Genomic DNA, 24,958 nt, shown 5'->3' with positions numbered 1-24,958 from the left:
CCTCGTGATAGAGAATCACCTAGTGAGGATGAGATTATTGGTCTTGCTTCTATCGCTGTGCCTCCTACTGATCCGTTAGAACAATATTTGCTAGTGAAAGTGCTAGTTATCGACTAGAGGGGGGGTGAATAGGCGATTTTTATGAAAGTCTTCAAAACATGGAAGTTTCAAAGACAAACAATAGAAACAACCTAATTGATATGCATCGGAAGATAAACTACAACAAGCAAGCCATAATCAAATATGCAATAGCATTAACGTTTGAAGATTAATAGCAGCTAGGTAGTAGGATCAGGATGGAAGATAGTATGAAGCCAATCAACAATAGTAGTCAAGCAATGAAGTCAATCAGATAAGACGATAAGCAATGACTTCACAAAGACAAACTCAAAGTAAAGGAGGGAAGAGATAGAACCAGTTGCTTGTTGAAGACACAGGATTTGTTGGTCTTGCTTCATCCTGATCCCCCCTCTAGTGAGGATGAGATTATTGGTCTTGCTTCTATCGCTGTGCCTCCTACTGATCCGTTAGAACAATATTTGCTAGTGAAAGTGCTAGTTATCGACTAGAGGGGGGGTGAATAGGCGATTTTTATGAAAGTCTTCAAAACATGGAAGTTTCGAAGACAAACAATAGAAACAACCTAATTGATATGCAGCGGAAGATAAACTACAACAAGCAAGCCATAATCAAATATGCAATAGCATTAACGTTTGAAGATTAATAGCAGCTAGGTAGTAGGATCAGGATGGAAGATAGTATGAAGCCAATCAACAATAGTAGTCAAGCAATGAAGTCAATCAGATAAGACGATAAGCAATGACTTCATGAAGACAAACTCAAAGTAAAGGAGGGAAGAGATAGAACCAGTTGCTTGTTGAAGACACAAGATTTGTTGGACCAGTTCCAGTTGCTATGACAATTGTACGTCTGGTTAGGGAGGCTGAGATTCAACTCAGAAGACCGTGTCTTCACCTTATTCCCCTTGAGCTAAGGACACTTAGTCCTCGCCCAATCACTCTGGTAAGTCTTCAAGGTAGACTTCCAAACCTTCACAGACTTTGTTCACCCGGCAATCCACAATGACTCTTGGATGCTCAGAACGCGAAACCTAACCGGCTGGAGGATACACAGTCCTCAGGTGTAATAAGTCTTCAGGTCACACAAACAGAAAGACTTCAGTGATGCCTAACACTCTTTGGCTCTGGGTGTTTGGGCTTTGTCCTCGCAAGGATTTCTCTCTCTCAAATGCTTCGAGGTGGGTTGCTCTCAAACGACAAAAGTCGTATACTAACTCTGAGCAGCCACCAATTTATGGTGTAGGGGGTGGGCTATTTATAGCCACTAGGCAACCCGACCTGGTTTGTCCGAAATGACCCTGGGTCACTAAGGAACTGACACATGTTTCAATGGTCAGATTTCAAACACACACGGCAATTTACTTGGGCTACAAGCAAAGCTGACTCATCCAACTCTGGATAAGATTTGCTCTCATTGTCTTCGCTCGAAGACATAGGATTTGGGTTGAGCATCACTTCAGTCACTCTGACTTAGTTCACTTGGACCCCACTTAACAGTACGGTGGTTCCTATGACTCAACAAAGAAGAAAAGGAAACAACGAAACCACACAGTCTTCGCGCTCCATAGTCTTCACTCAATGTCTTCTCATGTCATAGACTTCAGTGTGAATGTCTTCACACACCACCATTGTCTTCAATGTCTTCATACATTTTTAGGGGTCATCTTCGGTAGGTAAACCGAATCAATGAGGGACACTACCTGTGTTATCCTGCAATTCTCACAAACGCATTAGTCCCTCAACCAACTTTGTCGTCAATACTCCAAAACCAACTAGGGGTGGCACTAGATGCACTTACAATCTCCCCCTTTTTGGTGATTGATGACAAACTGGTTGATGTTTTCAACGGGGATAAAGTATGTGAAATTGTAAAGGATAGGAATTTGTCTTCATAAGTAGCAAGGGCTCCCCCTGAAGATGTGCATATAAATAATTTTGCTTTTGGAATGCAAATGCACATGGCAGGTTGTACTTGTGGAGATCCACTTCAACTTATGAAGATAATTCATCATGCATGAAGTGATATAGCATATAGGAGGACATGCATAATTAAAAATGGACGTCTGCAGGATGATTTAAGTGCAGAAGTTATCATCGCATGTGGAAATGCAAATAAGTAGCACACGACCATCAAGTTTAAGTGTTACAACTCAAAAAACCAAATGTTTCAAAACGCAAGAGTTGTAAGCACGAGGTAAAATATAACGCAACTGCCCATTTGAACCCGCTTGAAGACTATCAACTCATACGCTTCTCCCCCTTTTGTCAGTAATGACCAAAAAGGTTTGAAGACATAGAGCATCTACTCGTCTTCTTGATGAGTAGGTGAAGCAGCAGGGTTGTTGTCGTTGGGTGGCGGTGCAGATGAACTTGGTGCAGTGTCGATGCGCAGTAGTAGTAGGAGGTGGTGAAGTAGCATCATCTTCATCATTGATCACTCTGGCATTTACCGTTGCCGCGGAGGAAGAATATTCACAGTCTTCAAGAGATGGAGTTCTTCGTAAGATAGCATTCCGTGGAGGAGTGGAGTCAAACTGAAATCTTTCATTGAAGCCATTGTCTTGAAGATCTGCTTCAGCACTAAGCAGGGTCAAACTCTTCCATGATCGCCGGCAAGTTTCGTGAGCAACAAAGGCATTCTTGGTGGCAAGGTTGCGAATGCGATTGACATCCACCAAGAGGCTTTGCATCTGTCTCTTGAGCCAAAAGTGATGTTTATCCTGTTTCTGATGAAGGGCCACAAGAAGTTCTCGACCATTGAGAACGCGAGAATGCTTCCGAGGCCTTTGGGCAATGGTGCTTTCAGTGGCTTTAGTAGGTGCTCGATGAGGCAGACGAGTATTTCTAGCCAATGGATAGATTCGTGTAGCTGCTTGAACAGCTTCAATGGGTTGAGTGAAGCTTTGGTGCTCAGCATTCTGAAGACAAAGAGGCTTCTTGGCAGGGTCAGGATATATAGCTTCAACTGACATATCAACCTCAGGTAGAAAAATCACATGATTGTGAGCAGAAGGTTGATAGTTGACAGTAGAGTGTCGCTTTATGAGGCGCATGACCCATGGAGCATAAAACTTCAGACCAAAGAGATCAGAGCCGGAGGCAGCAAGTTGTCTGATGAAGAAATCTTGTGCATTGAAGCTGATGCCATTGAAAATGTAGAAGACCAGAGTCTTCATAGCTCCTTCAAGCTTTGCCGCTGATGAATGTCCTTTGATAGGCATAGAGTCCGCCTGATGATGTGATATATGGTGCGTAGCAGATACTCAAGGTCTTAAACAAAGAACTCTGTTGGATATTCAGCATCACGGGGCAAAGGCTTCATCATGCTCAGCATCTGACTCATATTGGGTTCAGGCCTATGAAAGATGCTTTCCAGGGCATTGCGATGATGTTGACAGCCAGGTTCATAGAGTTCTCCGGGAGTGGACAGGCCTGTAAGCTCGATGATATCCATAGCTTTGGCTTCATGATGAACGTTTCCGGTCATCCACTCGAGAACCCAAGTCTTTGTATCTCTGTTGTAGCCGCGAATGTGCAGTGTGGCATAGAATTGAAGCAATAGTTCTTCATTCCAGTGTTCTTTATCTGTGACAAAACTGAGCAGCCCGGCATCACGAAAGCAGTCAAGTGCTTCTTCTAAGCAGGGGAGTCCAGTAATGGCTTCAGTGTCGAGACGCATATGAGGGAAGATGCGCCCTTGATCATACAGAACACAGGAGTAATAGCTTCGCTACTGATGACTCCAGAACCGAGCAGTTGCCTCACTAGCTTCAGGTGCAGTTGTTGTTGCAAGCTCCACATTAGCTTCAGCCATGACAATGTCATTGGCTTCACTTGCGTTGGTTGTGGCGGCTTCAGGATTTTCAACCTCCACTGGAGGAGCTGGAGGGTTAGGCATTGACACGTTCACTTCATGAACTATTTCTTCAGGAATGGGGGGAGTAGAGACACGTTATTCTTGACGTTCTTCATCGGCTGATGCAGCCGGATTGTCTTCAGCAGCAGGTGCTTCAGACGCAGAGACATTCACAGCAGGAGTGGCTTCTGAAAACACTTGACGTGCAACAGGTTGATGATGCACTTCTCCTTCTGGAATGCTCAGAAGAGGAGCTTGAGGCCTTGGTCCTTTGCGAAGCCTTTGAAGTACTGGCGACGCTTTTGGAGATGGAGTTGGCAGGCCCTCATCCTCTTCAGCTTGTACGGATGTTGTGACTTGTTGTTGTTGGGGAGTGTTGGGGGAGTCTTGTTCTTGCGGGCGATCAGCCCATGAATCATCATGTGCAATTGGCATCAGAGGACAACCAATGCTGATGAGTTCGATGTTCGTACGAACAGGCGATGATACCACATTGTATTCGATCTGAGGAAGAACTTCATCATCTTCAACATGGTCATGATGACCAATGTCTTCAGCAGCGGTGGTTTAGCTGCTGGAATATCTTCAGCTTCAAGAGCCTCTGTGGAAGCAGGCTCATGAACAGTCATGTGAAGTTCTTGGGATGCAGATGCAGGATGAATCACTGAGATGGGTTCAACAAAAAGGGGCTCTGTGGGAGCAGCCCGATTCTTCTTGGTCTTGCGCTTCTTCTTGGAGGGAGCGGCATCAGAGGCTTCAGTATTCTTCCTCTTTCTGGCTTCTGCCTCTGCAGCCCTCGTCTTCTTCTGTTCTGAAGCAGTTGTGGTGACCTTTGGCTTCGAGCCAGTCATGCTACTTGGGAAGATAATGCGTGGAGCTTCTTGGCTTGAATGCGCAGGCTGATCAGCAGTAAGCTTCTTCTTTTTCTTTGCTGCCATCCTGGGGTCAATGCCAGGACGGCCAAGTGACTTGCACTTCTCAGCCTCATTGTAGGCAAGCACACACTTATCAGCCAAACTCTTCATGCGCTCACGAGAGCCTTGAGCTTCTTGGCGCTTCTTCAAAAAAGCTTCTTTAAGCTCATGCATCATGACCTTAAAGTTCCTGACGTCTTGAACACTCAGCTTGGCCATATGCTTCTTGAATTGAGCCTTCTCATAATCAATCTTGTTCTTGAGCTCAACGATTCGCTGAGCGAGAGCCAGCTCAGAAGCAATGGCGCCATTGAAGGAGACGCTGAGGCCAATTGGAAGTTGTAAGTCTTCAAAGCTGACGTTGGGGGTGTCGAACCACTCATCAATAAAATTGTGGATGATGGCCACATCAAAGAGAGGCAAGTTGTTGAAGATTTTTGCTTCTTCCTTGCTCTTTATCAGCTGCTCAAGAGCATCATCAGCAAGATCTTCATCACTTGACAGATCAATGTCACGCAGAATGACGGCAGGAGTCAAGGCTTGATCAGTATGCCTGACAAGTTGCTTTTTCTTCTCCGTCTTCTTGGAGATACGGGATTGATCTTCAGACTGCACACTGGCTTCAGGAGGTGCAGTGGCCAATGGCTTCACACGAGAAGCTTTTGGAGGTGCGACTGATGATGAAGCCTTAACCTTCTTTGGCTTCTTTAGCCTTGGAGTAGGAGCAGGGGCTTCATCAGAATCAGCATCATTGTTGGAATGATCCACTCTGGCACCATGAACCAAGACGTAGGAGATGAGACCATCAAGGTTTGCAAAGGGGCCAATCCTATTCTCTTCAGCTTCACGTGTCCCATCCTCACGGGGAGCAGAGGGACCAGGATTGAAGTCTAATCCCCATGACTTCTTGTTTTCCTTTGCTGAAGACATAGCAAACTGGAAGTTGCGCTTGAAGAGATTGTCGTCGCGACACCAGAGCAATGATGATGGGTCGGCTTCTTCAGGCTGTGGCCCACGGACCATGCAAGGATAGAATTCTTGCGCAATGGCTTCAGCTTTGTTCTTGGGGGGAAGGCCTCGATAGAGAATATCACCCCAAGGGCTCTTGATAGCATTTTTCTCTGCGTACTCCTGGGTGACGAACTTGTACTTGTACCACTATTCAGCCCAATAGCGTCGAATCCATTGGATTTGAGTCTTGCGCTGATTGTAATCTTCTTCAGGATCTGTTTTATACATTTCTGCCAGATCCTCAGGCAGATCCTTCAAAGTTCCCCCACGACGCTGTCTGCCACCCTTCCTGACTAATTTTTCTGCAGCCATGAACTTCAAGCTGAATGGCTTCAATACGTTCAGAGGCTTCAGAGATTTACGCTTGCTGGTCAAGCAGGAACTGGCTTCAGGAGAATTGATATGATGCTATAAGTATTCTGCAAGCGAATGCAGACTATGAGAACCAAGGGATTCTCCCACGGACATGTACCTGTGACAGCATTAGAGATGCGAGGGAAGGGGAAGAGGTCATATGCATTCTTAGAAGATTTTGAAGATAAATCAGTTTGAAGACATTGACCTCATGATGCGAAGACATTCACTTATATGTGGTGAGTTGGCTCCAGATTTGTACCAATCCGTGAATAAGTACAAGTGAGGAATCAAACTAGATAGGAAATCTAAGTGAATAGACTAGGCATTATGAGATGCAGATAGAATAGATCTAACATTGAGTAGGCAGAAACCACTTTCGGTAAGTAGGATGAATCTATGAAGATCAAAAAGGTGGTAAAAATAGAGTTATAATTACCGCACGACGAACTGCTAGATGGGAAGAATAGGAGACTGAGAAGTTCAGTCCACCGTGCCCTAACTTGGCGACGGAGGACACCTACGGCGACGGCGGAGAGGACGATGTCCGTGGCCGGCGTGAGGACGGCGTCGGAGAAGTCGCGGCAGCTAAGCGCTTCGTCGCCGGCGTCGTCGCGAGCTAGCGGTGGCGCTAGGGTTTTGACGGAGGTGGAGAGGTGGAAGAAGGATTTCTTTACCGCAGGGGACAAGTATTTATAAGTAGGTGAGAGACACAGCGCAATTACGCTGGTGCCCCTGGCGGTTCACATCTGAGGGGTACGTGGCAAGCATGCAACATACTTAGAATTGTCCCACGTTCCCACGCCCGCCAAGTATGTCGGATGTTCGTTCTGGCTTCTCCGGATATCAACAATTTAAATAGGACTTGATGTTTTGTCTCTGTGTCTTCTGCTGACAAGGATGCAGAGAAGACATTCGAAAGTTTCAATAGAATGCATATGATTTGGACAGATAGAGTTTGAGATAGTAAGCATAGAGAGATTAGGGTCCGATCACATTCACTTAGTTCAAAAGATTCAACTTGAAGACATAGCTATAAGTGAATGTTGTAGAGGACAGAACGCTAGTATATATATATGCAATCACCTCATCATAGCGGAGAAAATCATGAAGATAAATAGAAAGCGAGGACAAACCAAATGTGAAGTCTTTGCAAAATAACGCCATGAGTGAAACACTTCAAACAGAGAAATTTGGTGGTGGCGTTACCCACCGTATAGGAAGTATTAGACCCAAACACGGCGCACAATTATCATGGCGCTCCGAAGTCAAATTCCATGTTAATGTATTCACACTCAGAGTGTACATCTTCATGGATTGAAGATACTTTGTGTGTTGCATATCTAAGTCATCAACATGCATAAGTGTTAGGATGTGTGCCTGATCACAGGACATTAGAGGATTCCAAGATATTTAGCTCACACCGTAACTTGCAAAACCTTTTCTCATCCAAGGGCTTTGTGAAGATACCTGCCAGTTGCTCTTCAGTGTTGACGTGCATGATATCTATATCTTTCTTCATAACATGATCTCTGAGAAAGTGATGACGTATTTCAATGTGCTTTGTCTTCGAGTGCTGGACTGGATTGTTGGCAATCTTGATGGCACTTTCATTGTCGCAGAAGAGAGGGAGTTGCTTCAGATCGATGCCATAGTCCTTGAGAGTTTGCTTCATCCACAAAAGCTGAGCACAACAGGATCCAGCAGCAATGTATTCAGATTCAGCAGTTGAGAGTGATACACAGTTCTGCTTCTTTGAAGACCAACAGACAAGTGATCGACCAAGAAAATGACATGTGCCTGATGTAGACTTGTGATCCACCTTGTCACTAGCATAATCAGCATCCGAGAATCCAACCAGATCAAACCTTGAGCCCTTTGGATACCATAATCCGAGTGTTGGGGTGTAAGCCAAATATCTAAGAATTCGCTTCACTGCTAAGTGATGCGATTCCTTTGGTGCCGCTTGGAATCGAGCACACATGCAAACACTAAGCATAATATCTGGCCTAGATGCACATAGGTAAAGTAAAGAACCAATCATGGAGCGGTATACCTTTTGATCGAACTCTTTACCATTGTCGTCGGGACCAAGATGATGTTTGGCTGGCATTGGCGTCGTGTAACCTTTGCAATCTTGCATGCCGAACTTCTTCAGGCAATCTTTGAGATATTTTTCTTGAGATATGAAGATGCCATTTCTTTGTTGATGGATTTGAAGACCAAGGAAGAACTTCAGCTCACCCATCATGGACATCTGATATTGCTCTTGCATCATAAATCCAAGCTCATCACTGTACTTCTGGTTGGTGCAGCCGAAGATTATGTCATCAACATATATTTGACACACAAACAGTTCACCATCATATGTCTTCGTGAAGAGTGTGGGATCGAGGGATCCAGGTTTGAAGCCTTTGCTCTTCAGGAAGTCTTTGATTGTATCATACCAGGCGCGAGGAGCTTGTTTGAGGCCATACAGTGCTTTGTTGAGTTTGTACACCATATCAGGATGTTTTGGATCTTCAAAGCCAGGTGGTTGTGCAACATATACTTCTTCTTCAATCTTGCCATTGAGAAATGCACTCTTTACATCCATTTGATATAGCAAGATGTTGTGATGATTAGCATAGGCTAGCAGTATTCGAATAGCTTCAAGCCTAGCAACAGGAGCAAATGTTTCATCGAAGTCAATTCCTTCAACTTGAGTATATCCTTGAGCCACAAGACGTGCTTTGTTTCTGACGACTTGACCATGCTCATCTTGCTTGTTTCGATATATCCACTTTGTTCCAATAATGTTATGCTTGCGAGGGTCAGGTCGCTTGACAAGTTCCCAAACATTATTCAGCTTGAACTGTTGAAGTTCTTTTTGCATGGATTGAATCCATTCAGGTTCCATAAAAGCTTCAGCAACTTTCTTGGGTTCTGATATTGACACAAATGAAAAGTGCCCACAGAAGATTGCTAACTGTGTTGCTCTTGAGCGAGTAAGCGGACCAGGTGCATTGATACTGTCAATTATCTTCTCAATTTGTACTTCATTTGCAACACGAGGATGAACTGGACGAAGACCTTGCTCATGCTGATCATTGTCATCATTGGAAGTATTGTCTTCGGTCTAAGCATTGTCTTCAGGTTGGTTTGGTGCAGAAATGATAAGTTCTTCTTTAGGTTGTGCTTCAGAGGGCATGATCTCACCAGTTCCCATCAACTTGATAGATTCACAGGAAGGAGCTTCATCAAGTATGCTTGGCAGAATTTCTCTTTGTGAACCATTGGTTTCATCAAATCGCACATCCACTGTTTCAACGATTTTGTAGTGGAAGAGGTTGAAGACTCTGTAAGAGTGTGAATCCTTTCCATAGCCAAGCATGAAGCCTTTGTGAGCTTTGGGTTCAAATTTTGACTTGTGATGGGGATCCTTGATCCAACATCTAGCACCAAAGACTCTGAAGTAGCTGACATTTGGCTTCTTGCCAGTGAGGAGCTCATAGGATGTTTTGCCCAGAAGCTTATGGATGTAGACACGGTTGATGATGTGACAAGCTGTATCAATGGCTTCAGGCCAGAACTTTCTTGGTGTCTTGTACTCATCAAGCATTGTTCGAGCCATCTCAATAAGGGTTCTGTTTTTACGCTCAACAATGCCATTTTGTTGTGGTGTGTATGGAGCAAAAAATTCATGAGTGATTCCCATTGTATCCAGATAAAGATCAAGGCTGGTGTTCTTGAATTTAGTGCCGTTTTCACTTACGATATGCTTGATCTTGACGCCATAGTTGTTCATTGCTCGATTGGCGAATCGTCTGAAGACATCTTGTACTTCAGTCTTGTAGAGAATTATGTGCACCCATGTGTATCTTGAGTAGTCATCAACAATGACGAAGCCATAAAGACACGCCGTTGTTGTGAGGGTGGAGTAGTGGGTAGGTCCAAATAAGTCAATGTGTAGCAACTCGAAGGGTTGAGATGTTGTCATGATGGTCTTCGAAGGATGCTTGGCCCTTGTCATCTTTCCAGCTTCGCAGGCACCACACAGATGATCTTTCTTGAACTTGACACCTTCGATGCCTATGACATGCTTCTTCTTGACGAGAGTGTGCAAGTTCCTCATGCTTGCATGCCCCAGCCTTCGATGCCAGAGCCAGCATTCTGAAGCTTTAGCAAGAAGACATATGGCAAGTTTTGGACCTGCTGAGAAATCTACCATGTATAGATCACCTTTCCTATACCCTTCAAAGACTAGAGATTTGTCAGATTCCATTAGTACAAGGCAACGATATTTTCCAAATATCACAATCATATTTAAGTCACAAAGCATTGAGACAGACATTAAGTTGAATCCAAGGGATTCAACAAGCATCACTTTATCCATGTGTTGATCCTTTGAGATTGCAACTCTACCTAGACCCAATACTTTGCCTTTACCAGTGTCAGCAAATGTGATTTGACTCTTGTCGGATGGACGTAAGGTTGAGTCCATGAGAAGACTTTGATCGCCAGTCATATGATTAGTGCATCCGCTGTCAATAATCCATTCTGAAGCTTTTGGTGTACCCTACAGTGCAGTTAGAGGGATAGGCTTCACAATGTATGTTGTGAAGCATAAGCATTTGATGCACACTTGGATTATCACAGCATAGATGAAAGTTAGCACACAGTATGACGGGTAAGCGATTCATATGTGGAATACATATTAAGTTATTTTATCATGCGTCCCTTTGTGTTTTAGGTCCCCAGCAATTATATTGGACGCCATTGATTGCTGGCTGGAGACCACATTCTGCAAAAGAGAGTTAATTCTTCTTCACCACCCACATTTTCAGGGGTGGCTTAGAAGCAATGAGTCTAAGTGCAGCATCTGAGAATTTCGGCTTTGAAGTCCTAGCAAATATCCTTGCAGGAGATGAATGATACTCATGTGAATAAGCAGAAAAGTTCTTAGTTCTATGAACATAGCGATTTGAAGACACACGCTCATATTCATGAGTCTGAGTATGATTTCCCTGCAAAACATTGGCGTTAGGGTGACTCAAGTGAGTCCTGTGTTCGTAAGTAGCCGTTGGACCATATGATGCCTTTGGTCTGGGGTTTGTCTTCTTCCCTGGTGGTGTCATGATGACATTCACTGGAAGATTCTCAAGGCAGCTTTTGGGAACCCAGATCTTCTTCATAGGAGGTCCATTCCTGCAGTTAGTACCAATATACCTGGCAAACACTTCACCATTCTGATTTTTGAATAGTTTATAGTTTGCATCAAAGGATTCATCAATGATAATAGGATTAGCACAGGTAAATCCAGATAAAGTAGATGGATCCACTAAAGGTTCCTTTGCAGCAACCCATGTGGTTTTGGGATACTGCTCAGGCTTCCAGTAGGAACCATCAGTATTCATTTTCCTCTCGAACCCAACACCCTCTTTCCTAGGGTTTCGGTTCAGAATCTGCTTTTTGAGGACATCACAAAGTGTCTGATGCCCTTTTAGACTTTTATACATCCCTGTTTCAAGCAATGTCTTCAACCTAGCATTTTCATCAGCAATAGTAGTGGTATCCTCAGAAGAGGGGTTAGTTACCACATAGGTAGTTGAAGACAGAGCAACAGTAGCAGCAGTGGAACATTCAGCAATAGAGGTAGCGTTATCACGCTCAATGAATTTTAAGCAAGGTGGTTCAAATCCTTCCTGAGCGGGACTGATCTGTTGAGTGAGTAATGAATCGTGCTTCTTCAGAAGAACTTCATAATCCACTCTTACCTTTTCAAGATCTTGCTCTCTTTGAAGACATTCAGAAGAAAGTTTCTCATGATCAGATAAGAGAGCATTATGTTGATCTTGAAGGGCGTCAAACTTTGAGTGAAGTCTCTGAAGACTATCAGCCAGAGCTTTTGACTGATCCATTTCTTCGCCCAACATATCATCGCTCTTACTAAGCATGTTTTGAATCTTTTCCAAAGCTCTTTGTTGTTTAGTGGCAAGGGAAGCAAGTTTGACATAGCTGGGGCCAAATTCATCACCTGATTCATCATCACTAGTTTCAGAAAGATAGCATTCAGTTATCTTAGCACCTCCTGCCATGAGGCATGGTGAAGATGAAGACGGTTCAGGTGGAAAGGTCATCTCTTTAAGAGACTCCTTATAGTCATCAAGCCAAGGATCATGGCGATTAAGATGACTATCATAGACCTCAGCAAGTCGGTCCCAGATTAGCTTCGCGTGATTGAGGTGCATGATGTTCCTGAACTGATTTCGGGATAGGCAGGAGCAGATGACATCCTTCGCAGTGAGGTTCAGTAGAGTGTACTTACGAATGTCATCAGCCTCCGCCATCTTGCATAGATCGGTGAGACCAATCTCGGTCACGGTCCACAGTTCGCTGTCCATAGCCATGAGTCGCTTCTTCATCATGGCTTTCCACCGAGGGTACTCATGACCGTCAAAGGTGGGGCATGATACATTCCTCAATCCTGCAGTCGACATAGCTAAACTCCAGGTGGTTAAACCGAATCACACAGAACAAGGGAGTACCTCGCTCTGATACCAATTGAAAGTGCTAGTTATCGACTAGAGGGGGGGTGAATAGGCGATTTTTATGAAAATCTTCAAAACATGGAAGTTTCAAAGACAAACAATAGAAACAACCTAATTGATATGCAGCGGAAGATAAACTACAACAAGCAAGCCATAATCAAATATGCAATAGCATTAATGTTTGAAGATTAATAGCAGCTAGGTAGTAGGATCAGGATGGAAGATAGTATGAAGCCAATCAACAATAGTAGTCAAGCAATGAAGTCAATCAGATAAGACGATAAGCAATGACTTCACGAAGACAAACTCAAAGTAAAGGAGGGAAGAGATAGAACTAGTTGCTTGTTGAAGACACAGGATTTGTTGGACCAGTTCCAGTTGCTGTGACAACTGTACGTCTGGTTAGGGAGGCTGAGATTCAACTCAGAAGACCGTGTCTTCACCTTATTCCCCTTGAGCTAAGGACACTTAGTCCTCGCCCAATCACTCTGGTAAGTCTTCAAGGTAGACTTCCAAACCTTCACAGACTTTGTTCACCCGGCAATCCACAATGACTCTTGGATGCTCAGAACGCGATGCCTAACTGGCTGGAGGATACACAGTCCTCAGGTGTAATAAGTCTTCAGGTCACACAGACAGAAAGACTTCAGTGATGCCTAACACTCTTTGGCTCTGGGTGTTTGGGCTTTGTCCTCGCAAGGATTTCTCTCTCTCAAATGCTTCGAGGTGGGTTGCTCTCAAACGACAAAAGTCGTATACTAACTTTGAGCAGCCACCAATTTATGGTGTAGGGGGTGGGCTATTTATAGCCACTAGGCAACCCGACCTGATTTGTCCGAAATGACCCTGGGTCACTAAGGAACTGACACGTGTTCCAACGGTCAGATTTCAAACACACACGGCAACTTTACTTGGGCTACAAGCGAAGCTGACTCATCCAACTCTGGATAAGATTTGCTCTCATTGTCTTCGCTCGAAGACATAGGATTTGGGTTGAGCATCACTTCAGCCACTCTGACTTAGTTCACTTGGACCCCACTTAACAGTGCGGTGGTTCCTATGACTCAACAAAGAAGAAAAGGAAACAACGAAACCACACAGTCTTCGCGCTCCATAGTCTTCACTCAATGTCTTCTCATGTCATAGACTTCAGTGTGAATGTCTTCACACACCACCATTGTCTTCAATGTCTTCATACATTTTTAGGGATCATCTCCGGTAGGTAAACCGAATCAATGAGGGACACTACCTGCGTTATCCTGCAATTCTCATAAACGCATTAGTCCCTCAACCAACTTTGTCGTCAATACTCCAAAACCAACTAGGGGTGGCACTAGATGCACTTACAGCTAGACCATGAAAATGATATGTTTATGAAAGAAAGAAGGGAAATAGATGAAGTGTTCCTTAAACAGGAACCTATTCTGAAACACAACTTACCTGTTGAAATCTTAGGGGATCCTCCTCCACCCAAGGGTGATCCCGTGTTTGAACTAAAACCATTACCTCATAATCTTAAGTATGCTTATCTTGATGAAAAGAAAATATATCCTGTTATTATTAGTGCTAACCTTTCAGAGCAGGAAGAGGAAAGATTATTGAAAACTCTGAGGAAGCACCGTGCTGCTATTGGATATACTCTGGATGATCTCAAGGGAATTAGTCCCACGTTATGTCAACACAAAATTAGTTTGGAGGATGATGCCAAACCAGTTAGAGATCCTGAACGATGATTGAATCTCAAGATGAAAGAAGTGGTAAGAAAGGAGATACTAAAGCTCCTTGAGGAAGGTATAATTTATCCCGTTGTTGATAGTGATTGGGTAAGCCCTATCCATTGTGTTCCTAAAAAGGGAGGTATTATTGTCGTTCCTAATGATAAAGATGAATTGATCCCACAAAGAATTATTACAGGTTATAGGATGGTAATTGATTTTCGTAAATTAAATAAAGCTACTAAGAAAGATCATTATCCTTTACCTTTTATTGATCAAATGCTAGAAGGACTATCCAAACACACACATTTCTGCTTTCTAGATGGTTATTCTGATTTCTCTCAAATACCTGTGTCAGCGAAGGATCAATCAAAAACTACTTTTACTTGCTCTTTCGGTACTTTTGCTTATAGACGTATGCCTTTTGGTTTATGTAATGCACCTTCTTCCTTTCAAAGATGTATGATGGCTATATTCTCTGACTTTTGTGAAAAGATTTGTGAGGTATTCATGGATGACTTCTCCATTTATGGATCCTCTTTTGATGATTGCTTGAGCAACCTTGATCGAGTTTTGCAGAGATGCGAAGACACTAGTCTCATCTTGAATTGGGAAAAGTGCCACTTTATGGTTAATGAAGGCATTGTCTTGGGGCACAAAATCTCTGAGAGAGGTATTGAAGTTGATAAAGCTAAAGTTGATGCTACTGAAAATATGCCATGTCCCAAGGACATAAAAGGTATAAGAAGTTTTCTTGGTCATGCCGGTTTTTATAGGAGGTTCATTAAGGACTTTTCTAAAATCTCTAGGCCTCTCACCAATTTATTGCAAAAAGATATTCCTTTTGTCTTTGATGATGATTGTGTAGAAGCATTTGAAATACTTAAGAAAGCTTTGATCACTGCACCTATTGTTCAGCCACTTGATTGGAATTTACCTTTTGAAATTATGTGTGATGCTAGTGATTATGCTGTAGGTGTTGTTCTAGGGCAAAGAGTTGATAAGAAATTGAATGTTATCCAGTATGCTAGTAAGACTCTTGATACTGCCCAGAGAAATTATGCTACTACCAAAAAAGAATTCTTAGCAGTTGTGTTTGCATGTGATAAGTTTAGACTGTTGATTCCAAAGTTTACTATTCACACTGATCATGCTGCTATTAAATATCTTATGGAAAAGAATGATGCTAAGCCTAGACTCATGAGATGGGTTCTCTTGCTCCAAGAATTTGATTTGCATATTATTGATAGAAAGGGAGCTGAGAACCCCGTTGCAGACAACTTCTCTAGGTTAGAGAATGTTCTTGATGAACCACTTCCTATTGATGATAGCTTTCCTGATGAACAATTAGCGGTCATTAGTGATTCTCATACTGCTCCTTGGTATGCGATTATGCTAATTACATTGTTGCTAAATTTATACCACCTAGTTTCACATACCAGCAAAAGAAAAAGTTCTTTTATGATTTAAGACATTACTTCTGGGATGACCCACACCTTTATAAAGAAGGAGTAGATGGTGTTATTAGACGTTGTGTACCTGAGCATGAACAGGAACAGATCCTACGCAAGTGTCACTCCGAATCATATGGAGGACACCACGCTGGAGATAGAACTGCACATAAGGTATTGCAATCCGGTTTTTATTGGCCTACTCTCTTCAAAGATGCTCATAAGTTTGTCTTGTCTTGTGATGAATGTCAAAGAATTGGTAACATTAGTAGACGTCAAGAAATGTCTATGAATTATTCTCTTGTTATTGAACCGTTTGATATTTGGGGCTTTGATTATATGGGACCTTTTCCTGCCTCTAATGGTTACACACATATATTAGTTGTTGTTGATTACATTACTAAGTGGGTAGAAGCTATTCCAACTAGTAGTGCTGATCATAACACCTCTATTAAAATGCTTAAAGAAGTTATTTTTCCGAGGTTTGGAGTCCCTAGATATCTTATGACTGATGGTGGTTCACATTTTATTCATGGTGCTTTCCGTAAGATGCTTGCTAAGTATGATGTTAATCATAGTATCACATCTCCTTATCATCCGCAGTCTAGTGGTCAAGTAGAGTTGAGCAATAGAGAGCTCAAATTAATTTTGCAAAATACTGTGAATAGATCTAGAAAGAATTGGTCCAAGAAACTTGATGATGCGTTATGGGCCTATAGAACTGCATATAAAAATCCTATGGGTATGTCTCCGTATAAGATGGTTTATGGAAAAGCTTGTCATTTACCTCTAGAACTTGAACATAAAGCATATTGGGCTATCAAAGAGCTCAACTATGACTTCAAACTTGCCGGTGAGAAGAGGTTGTTTGAATTTAGCTCACTTGATGAATGGAGAACCCAAGCCTATGAGAATGCCAAGCTATTCAAAGAAAAAGTCAAACGCTGACATGACAAAAGGATACAAAAGTGTGAGTTTAACATAGGTGATTATGTGTTCTTATTCAACTCTCGTTTAAGATTTTTTGCAGGAAAACTTCTCTCTAAATGGGAAGGTCCTTACGTTATCGAGGAGGTCTATCGTTCGGGTGCCATAAAAATCAACAACTTCGAAGGCACAAGTCCGAGGGTGGTGAACGGTCAGAGGATTAAACATTATATCTCAGGTAATCCTATCAATGTTGAAACTAATATTATTGAAACCATAACCCCGGAGGAATACATAAGGGACACTTTCCAAAATGTTCCAGACTTCGAAAAGGAATAGGTATGTGTTACGGTAAGTAAACCGACTCCAAAACAATTCTAATGGCATTTTTTATCAGTTTTGGAATATTTATGAATTTTAGGAAGAAAGAAGTAGTCCGGGAAGGACACAAGGCCTCCACGAGGGTGGAGGGTGCGCCCACCCTTACTAGGTGCGCCCCCCTGTCTCGTGGCCACCTCGTGTGCCTCCCGGACTCCGTTTTCTTGCACGTTATGTATTTTGGTCGGTAAAAATTCATTATATAAACTCCTGAAGGTTTTGACCACCGTATCACACAAATATCCTCTGTTTTCGTTTTGAGCTGTTTTTTGTTACAGATCTAGAGCACCATGGCGTCACCCTCCTTCAACAATGAAGACAAGGTTGCTTGGCTATTGAAGATAGAGCTGAAAAGAGAAGAACCGGAAGAGATTAACAAGGATGAAGGGATCAAGAAGGCCATGGAGGTTCAAGCTCCGACAGTGAAAGAAGAAGACATCCCTCAGCCCTTACCTAACCTCTTTACTCCAACTGAGGTTGAAGCTTTCAAGATGATTGAGTTAGCTCGCATACAGAATAAGTATCTCACACAGGAGAATATTTTGCTGAAGGATCATATCGCCGGACTCAAGGGCATTATCCGCAAGTTGGAGGAGCTTTTACGCTCGATGTGCGATTATCCACTATCATCATCACCACCTCCATCACCTTCGAGGACATAATCACATGGGTATGGGCACTCCCCTTGGCAACTGCCAAGCTTGGGGGAGGTGCCCCGGTATCGTATCACCATCACACTCTTATCTTTACCGTTTTATTTAGTTTGATCCTTTTGGTAGTATCTTGATCTAGTAGATTGAAGTTTTGATATCAAGTAGTTTTGAGTTTTGCTTTGTGATATCTTTATGTAATCGAGTCCGTGAGCTATCTGTAATAAAGATTAGTCTTGAGTCAAGGGCTTTGTTATGTTGCTATGATCTTGAGAAAGTAGAAAGAATAAAAGAGTTCATATTGATCTTATGGATAGTAATGACTTCACACATAGAAAGTATGAGGCATAAAAGTTGTTGAGAGTTGATAAACGTAGTTTTGGTCATCGTTGCAATTAATAGGAAGTAATAAGGAAAGAGAGGTTTCACATACAAATATATTATCTTGGACATCTTTTATGATTGGGAGCACTGTATGACATGCTAAAAGAGTCGACGTTGGACAAGGAAGACAACGTAATGGTTTATGTTTTCTCATATCTCAGTTAAAGTATATTGTCATTGACCTTCCAAACATGTTGAGCTTGCATTTCCCCTCATGCTAGCCAAACTCCTTGCACCAAGTAGAAATACTACTTGTGCTTCCAAATATCCTTAAACCCAGTTTTGTCATGAGAGTCCACCATACCTACCTATGAATTGAGTAAGATCCTTCAAGTAAGTTGCCATGTTGCAGGCAATCAAAATTGCTATCTAAATATGCATGACTTATTAGTGCAGAGAAAATAAGCTTTATACGATCTTGTTGTGGAAGCAATAAAAGCGACGGACTGCATAATAAAGGTCCACATACAAGTGGCAATATAAAGTGACGTTCTTTTGCATTAAGATTTTATGCATCCAACCCTAAAAGCACATGACAACCTCTGCTTCCCTCTGCAAAGGGCCTATCTTTTATTTTATGTTTTTTACTTTATGCTTGAGTCATGGTGATCTTCACCTTTCCCTTTTTCATTTTATCCTTTTGCAAGCTCCTCGTGTTTGAAAGATCATGATATATATATATCCAACTAGTTGACCCGTTGCGCCAAATGGCGCAGAGACCCGCTCAAGCCATGTTGTCGATGAAAATGGTTTCATTTTGCATGGACATATTCAATATCGGTAGTAGAAAGCTCATGTGTTAAACCATGCTATATTGAAAATATGGTTATGTGTTTGAAAATATTCGATATGTGAATCCATGTTCACATTGAAAAGAGAATCCATAGTTTAGTTGTTTTAGTTGTGGGCAAGCACATATGGTAACAAATTGAACTCCACGCAGAGCCCCATTTGAAACCATGTGCGCGTTGAAAATATTGCATTTTTCAGTAACATTATGTTTGAGAAAGTGCAAGTACCATCTCAACTTGAAGTGTTTTGAAAATATTTAACTTGTAAAATAAGTAGATTTTAGCAACCACTTAGGTACTAATTCAAACCCTCGAAGATGAAAAATGAAGTATACTTTATCTCTGGAAATATATACTTCAGCATGCATATTTTGTTATCTTATTCGAATAACATGGAGTGTTTTGAAACAATTTGCCTTTCTTTAATATCTTTCAAGTTTTAGAAATCATCTAGGTGCATGGTAAGAATTAGCTAAAAATGCACCATACGAACACCATTTTCAACTATTTATGCATATGATAGTCACATAGACAAATAAAAGAGGTCACTGTCATAGTTAAAATGTAAGGAAAGGTCTGAATGAACAAGCTCTTCTAGGAGCTTGAATTATATTGTTTTTTGAACAAAGGGATTTTATTAAAATCAGCAGCACTTTACAGAAAGAAGTATGAAAGGATTCACGAAAAGATCAGAGGGGATATCTCTGCCCGGACAAAGTCCTACATCCTGACATAGACACCTAGGAGTTTGAATTTGATAGTTCCAATAGAAACACTTGCTACAGATAAATAACTTTTAGTAAGGAAACTTCTGAACGAACATGCTCTTGTCGGCAAGTCATTATCGATCTTACAGCGGCTTCCCTCCTTCCACTTGTCCCAGATCACCTTTTAAGTTTTATCTTGCCCACAAAAATAATTTGAGAACCCTTGCATAAGAAACAAATGAAATCAAGAGAACAAATATACAACTGGAAGACAACATCTTCTTATCAAAAAGAATTTATAAGAAACAAATGAAAACATGATAGTTCGAATCAGAAATAAAACCGGCTATAACTAAAAAAACTAATGCAGCATGAACAAACAAAGCAAAGGACAATGCAAATGCCTAATATTGTCAAGGAATACACCAGAACATGTAGTACAAAGCATCATTTTGACATAGTACTACCCTGACACGGAAAATCATAGTGCTTTTTTCAGAATATAGTGAAGGATTAAACGATTACTGTGTTTATTTGATCTGCCTTGCCTTATCAAAAACAGAGGGCAAAGCAAATACATATGCCAGACAAGGAACAGATGGTTGCCATTCCTTAAAACAGAAAATCTCAACCTTTAGAAATGACAGCCTGCCTTTCCTCCTGTCATCATCATGTCAATTAATTCACAGTAAAGAAAGGTATGCACATGCATATCACGGAAATCTTGTGATGGTGCAACAATTATGTATGTATATTAGGGACATGGTAGATTACTCTTTGTAAGCAATGACAACAGGCAAAAACTGCGCTCTTCTAATTTTGAAGCGGAAGGTTGCCCATCTGGATCCAGTGAGTGATGCACCATAGAGAGGGCACTTCTAGTGCTTCAAGAGTAGTTTTTCAGCGTCAACAGCAACCATTAGGAATATCACCTGCATTGCTTGCCATACCAAAGTTAAGAAGAAAAGAACTATGATTCCCACTTAAAATCCAAAGTACTCCCAAGGATAAAAATGCATATCCATACCAAAGTTCACTGGAATGCAGTTGTAAAAAATTGTGGGATTACTATTTATGTGTTGGTTTGCTTGTCATGATTGTCCTCTCATTCAGCTAGCTGCCTACTCAGTCCTTCCATAATAGCAAATTAATTGTACGTCCTTTGATTCAAGTATAAACAAAATAGTAGTCTGGTTCTTTTGTTAATACATATGAAAAACCCATGGAAGCATAACTGAACATAATATAAAAGCCTATAAGGTTCAAAATAACCCATAATTTGATTAATATATAGAGACTGGAAACTGAAGTACTCTGAATAACAGAACATCTGCAAGTAAGAACAAAAGATCTCAATCAGTTTTGGCTTCCGAACTCATATAATTAAATATGTAAGATCTGGAGAAAGGGAACCGACCATCATGAAGAAATGCATCAGGTATATCAGCAGTCCATAATTGTAATGTGTATCAGGTCCTTTCTAACGCTGGTTTCTAAGCTATCTGGACACGGTATTTTAGATATATGAAATTATATGAGTAAAATTTATCTGATTCCTAACCACGTATCAACTGGGCGTTGAATAGAGAAAGGGATTTAAGAAATGGAGATACCTGTCTGCTGAATAGCGGGCATTCGACTGACAGGCAAACAACACGAATATTGAGCAGGTTAATAGGGGCACAACCAGTTGCTCGCAGCTCTTATTTGCTTCAGATTTATTTCCACCAATACGCCTCATCAATCATCACAGCGCATACATATAGGAGAACAAATTTGAAACAAGATTGTGCCATGGTCAGAACCTAGATGATGCAAGCGTATAGAAAAAAAACAAGGACGGCTACATAGACTCAATCGGAGCATGATCAGAACCTGGACCCCCGATTTCTTTGGTTTGAAAGCAAACATATAATGGATGAACTATGAGGACTAAACAAAAGTTTTTTGCATCGGATTGTAGTTAAACAAAATGATTATAGACGACTTGCTATTACACCCAGGTATAATAAAATGAAAAAGGAGAGGTCTACAGGAAAAGGAAATGTAATGTGTCAATAGAAACTCAAGCTAAAAGTTGCACGCAAGATGAACCGTGCCTCTGAAAATTCTTCAACCACACCATGAAGGAAGTAGCCCACCAAACAATGAAGGCATGCAACAGACCAGCAACAATTATTCATGGAAACACTAAGCGGCTTCCAAGAAGATATATTAAAGTGACTATCATGTAGCCCCATCAATTGCATGTAGAGTTTGATTTGAAGTACCTAAGAACAACATGAATAAATCTCAAGAAAGTTTGACTTGAAGTACCTAAGAACAATATGAATAAATCTCAAGAAATTTTGGCAAACTATGAGCTGAAGATGCAGATTTTAGTTTCCGTAAATGACTGAGATGCATCTGTAGCTCCAACGTAAAATAAGTACAACTAACCATATAGATTTGAGAATATGGTACTTGTCAAGGATAAATGGGGGCTAACATATCTAGCACCAAGTCTGAATCAACGTGACGCTTATCAGGTTTCTTGAGCATCTAATTAAGGGAGCATAAAAAGAACAAATTCTATGTGAAAACACTATTAACGCCTTCAGGTAAATGCTTCTTCATGTATCATATATGGCAGTTTGATAAAAAAAAAGTAAGAAAAAAATATAGCAAATTAACATATAATTATGTTTATCAGAAAGGCAGAAGATAATCGATGAACTATAACTGGTGTAAAGCTCATCACCAATGTGAAGTATTAACAGGCAATAGCAGCCTTATTATATTAGAAAGGAAGTAAAGTGTGAGACCCTGGGTTGTTTTATTTAACTACATAAGAAAAGCTACAAGTAGGCCTGCCATTCTTGTAAGCGCCACTAATTGTGAGGATACATGTGTATAGTCACACGATTGAAACAGTGAAAAGAACAGAAAACCGACCAAAGACACTTTCCAGAATGCAACAGATGAGGAAAATATCGTCTAGGAAACAAACATGATTAGTACAACATAACCTCATTCAAAACCATTTAAACAATGGTTTGGTCCAGCAGAAATTCATAAAAATTTGTAATGTGTACCTGAGAAAATGCGACCATTAGGATGAGTTCTGGAAGTCCAATTTCCACACACTTGTCCACCTGTATTTCATCATGTATCTTTTATTCACTCTTCGAAGAGGGAAAATAAGCAGGCGATGGAGGAAAACCAACTGCTGGAAAGCCAAGTTTATAAAGCCCAATTCCAACACCGATCAGTACCTGCAGAACAACAGGGAGTAGACAAACAAACACTATCTATCAAGTGAAGAGAACAAAGAGGAATAGAAAAAGGGGAAACTAATAAACTGGATCAGATTCACTATGTAGCATTTAAAAGTTAATCTGGATCATGGGACCTGGGACGCAGCTTGTCTGTTTCTAAGTATAATCCTACTTCTTACTTTAGATTACAAACCTCAAGATTGCAAACAGTAACCTTACTTGTGTCAAAAAATAAAGGTACGCCATCTTCATCACCTGAGATGGGAAGACATCTTTCATGGCAACCCATGTTATATGTATGCTCGTACCTGCAAAATCAAGAGATGTGCGTGGTTCAGATTTCCTGGGAGACGATCAAAACCACATGTAGGCATAGCACCGAGCATAACATGCCTCAACCACAGCAACCGTCGATGAACAACAAGAATAACAACCATGCAGATATATGTTATTTCCTTGATTAGAACAGCTAACCTTCAATCACCTGCAAGAGAACCATTAAAAACTGCGCCCATAGTAGAACACCTTGCAGATTTAGTATTTCACAACTGATGAAACTATCAAAATTAAAAACAAATTGTTTGATTAACCCACTGCAGATAGCACCAAGCATATATACCAAGGTATATAAAACCGATGTATTAGCAGATGGAGACACACTCACCACCAAGCATTCTCATAGTGACATAATTACTGAGAAAGTCCATGCACTGCAAGAACAACATGCACACGCTAGCACTGAAAGAATGCCAGCCTTTCATGTATGATACCAGGAAAAGGTTGTAACTATTTTTCCTTTAGGTATATCATTAAGTATGAACTGAATATGTGTGTCTACTAAGCTATAGGTAAACTTGCACGCATCTGCTACTCCACCCAGGCTTAATTCATCCTAGCAAAATCACATCACGAGCAAAAGAACGATTTGCAACTAACATTTCAAATCGAGATTTGTCCACCGAGCAATCCCAAAATATATAAACAGAGCAGTTTCTAATTACCCACCTGAATGTTTCGAGTTGTGCCAGAATCCATGGGTATAGCACCAGCTGCAGGTGTCGTCGCCCACCCGCTGAGGCCGCGGTCTGTCGCCCACCCGCTGATGCCGGCGTCCGCTGCACCACAAGGAAGAGGTGGACTGCAGCCTCCCATGCATCGCGCCCAAGCCCCAGCCTCCTGGCAGCTCTCAATCCAGGAGCTGATCGAGCCGCCGTCAACCATGTCCCATCAGCCGCCGCACTTCCGTCTCCTCTTTCCTCTCTCTTTCTCCCTCATCTCCTTCTTTCACTCCCCTGCAGAGCAAAGACATCCACCAAGTCCCTGCTGCTTCCTTTGTGGCAGACTCGCCGCGACCTTCTACCCAGCACCCATCCGAGAGGTTCGTGCAGCAGCGGCTAACGAGAGGGAGAGGGTGGACGGGGAGGGAGGGGACCGACGGCTGTGGTGAAGCGGGAGAGAGGAGGCAGGAGGAGGGAGAGGCGCGGGAGGGAGGAGGCAGGAGGAGGGAGATCGGCAAGGAAGGCGGAGCTCGGGCGGAGGTGTAAAGGAGGCGGCTGCGAGCAAGGAGAGGGCACAGCGGGAGGGAAGGAGGAGCGAGGCCGTTCGGCGGCTGGGGGATCGGGGGAAAGGAGGCTAGGGTTCGCCTGGTGTGGATGCGATTGGGCAAGGAGCCGCGGCGTGCGAGCAGTGGATTGGGAAAATTGCTTTTGCACATGGGCGCTGCTGACCCAGCTAATGAAAGCATGAGATCAGCCCACCAGTCATTGGATAAAAAAATAACTGTAAGGTGAAAAACGATATTACCAAGTATGAAGATCCAACGGCAGAGCTGTGTCAAAGGGCAGATCGGACGGCCAACGAAGCCCCAATCGGGGGAGCCTTGTGGAGGTGAGTTGGCTAGCCTCATTATTGTTTTAAATTGGGTGTAAGTTAGCATGGACTATTATTGTTGAC

The 24,958-nt window shown here is 42.0% G+C and overlaps 1 protein-coding gene across 12 annotated transcripts; it reads right to left on the bottom strand.

Moving 5' to 3' along the window:
* Positions 1-19,618: 19,618 nt before the first annotated feature.
* On the bottom strand, positions 19,619-24,683 carry LOC123045450 (uncharacterized). Of its 12 annotated transcripts, none has more exons than XR_006421421.1 (5): positions 24,011-24,668; positions 23,225-23,313; positions 21,362-23,002; positions 21,166-21,250; positions 19,619-20,680 (listed from the first exon to the last, which is right to left on the bottom strand). XR_006421421.1 is itself a non-coding variant. In XM_044468502.1 (4 exons), the coding sequence occupies exons 1-4, from the start codon at positions 24,159-24,161 to the stop codon at positions 21,803-21,805; spliced, it is 480 nt and encodes a 159-aa protein (XP_044324437.1). In that variant the 5' UTR covers positions 24,162-24,678; the 3' UTR covers positions 19,654-21,802. The 12 variants fall into 12 exon arrangements, 1 of the variants encoding a protein (XP_044324437.1); XR_006421414.1 differs by having other exon boundaries at positions 19,619-21,078; positions 24,011-24,667; XR_006421419.1 differs by having other exon boundaries at positions 19,619-22,018; positions 22,823-23,002; positions 23,261-23,313; positions 24,011-24,683.
* Positions 24,684-24,958: the final 275 nt, after the last annotated feature.

This window comes from Triticum aestivum, chromosome 2B (genome assembly GCF_018294505.1).
Source record: "Triticum aestivum cultivar Chinese Spring chromosome 2B, IWGSC CS RefSeq v2.1, whole genome shotgun sequence".
Taxonomy (NCBI): domain Eukaryota; kingdom Viridiplantae; phylum Streptophyta; class Magnoliopsida; order Poales; family Poaceae; genus Triticum; species Triticum aestivum.
This window is presented reverse-complemented; position numbering and strand designations above follow the sequence as displayed.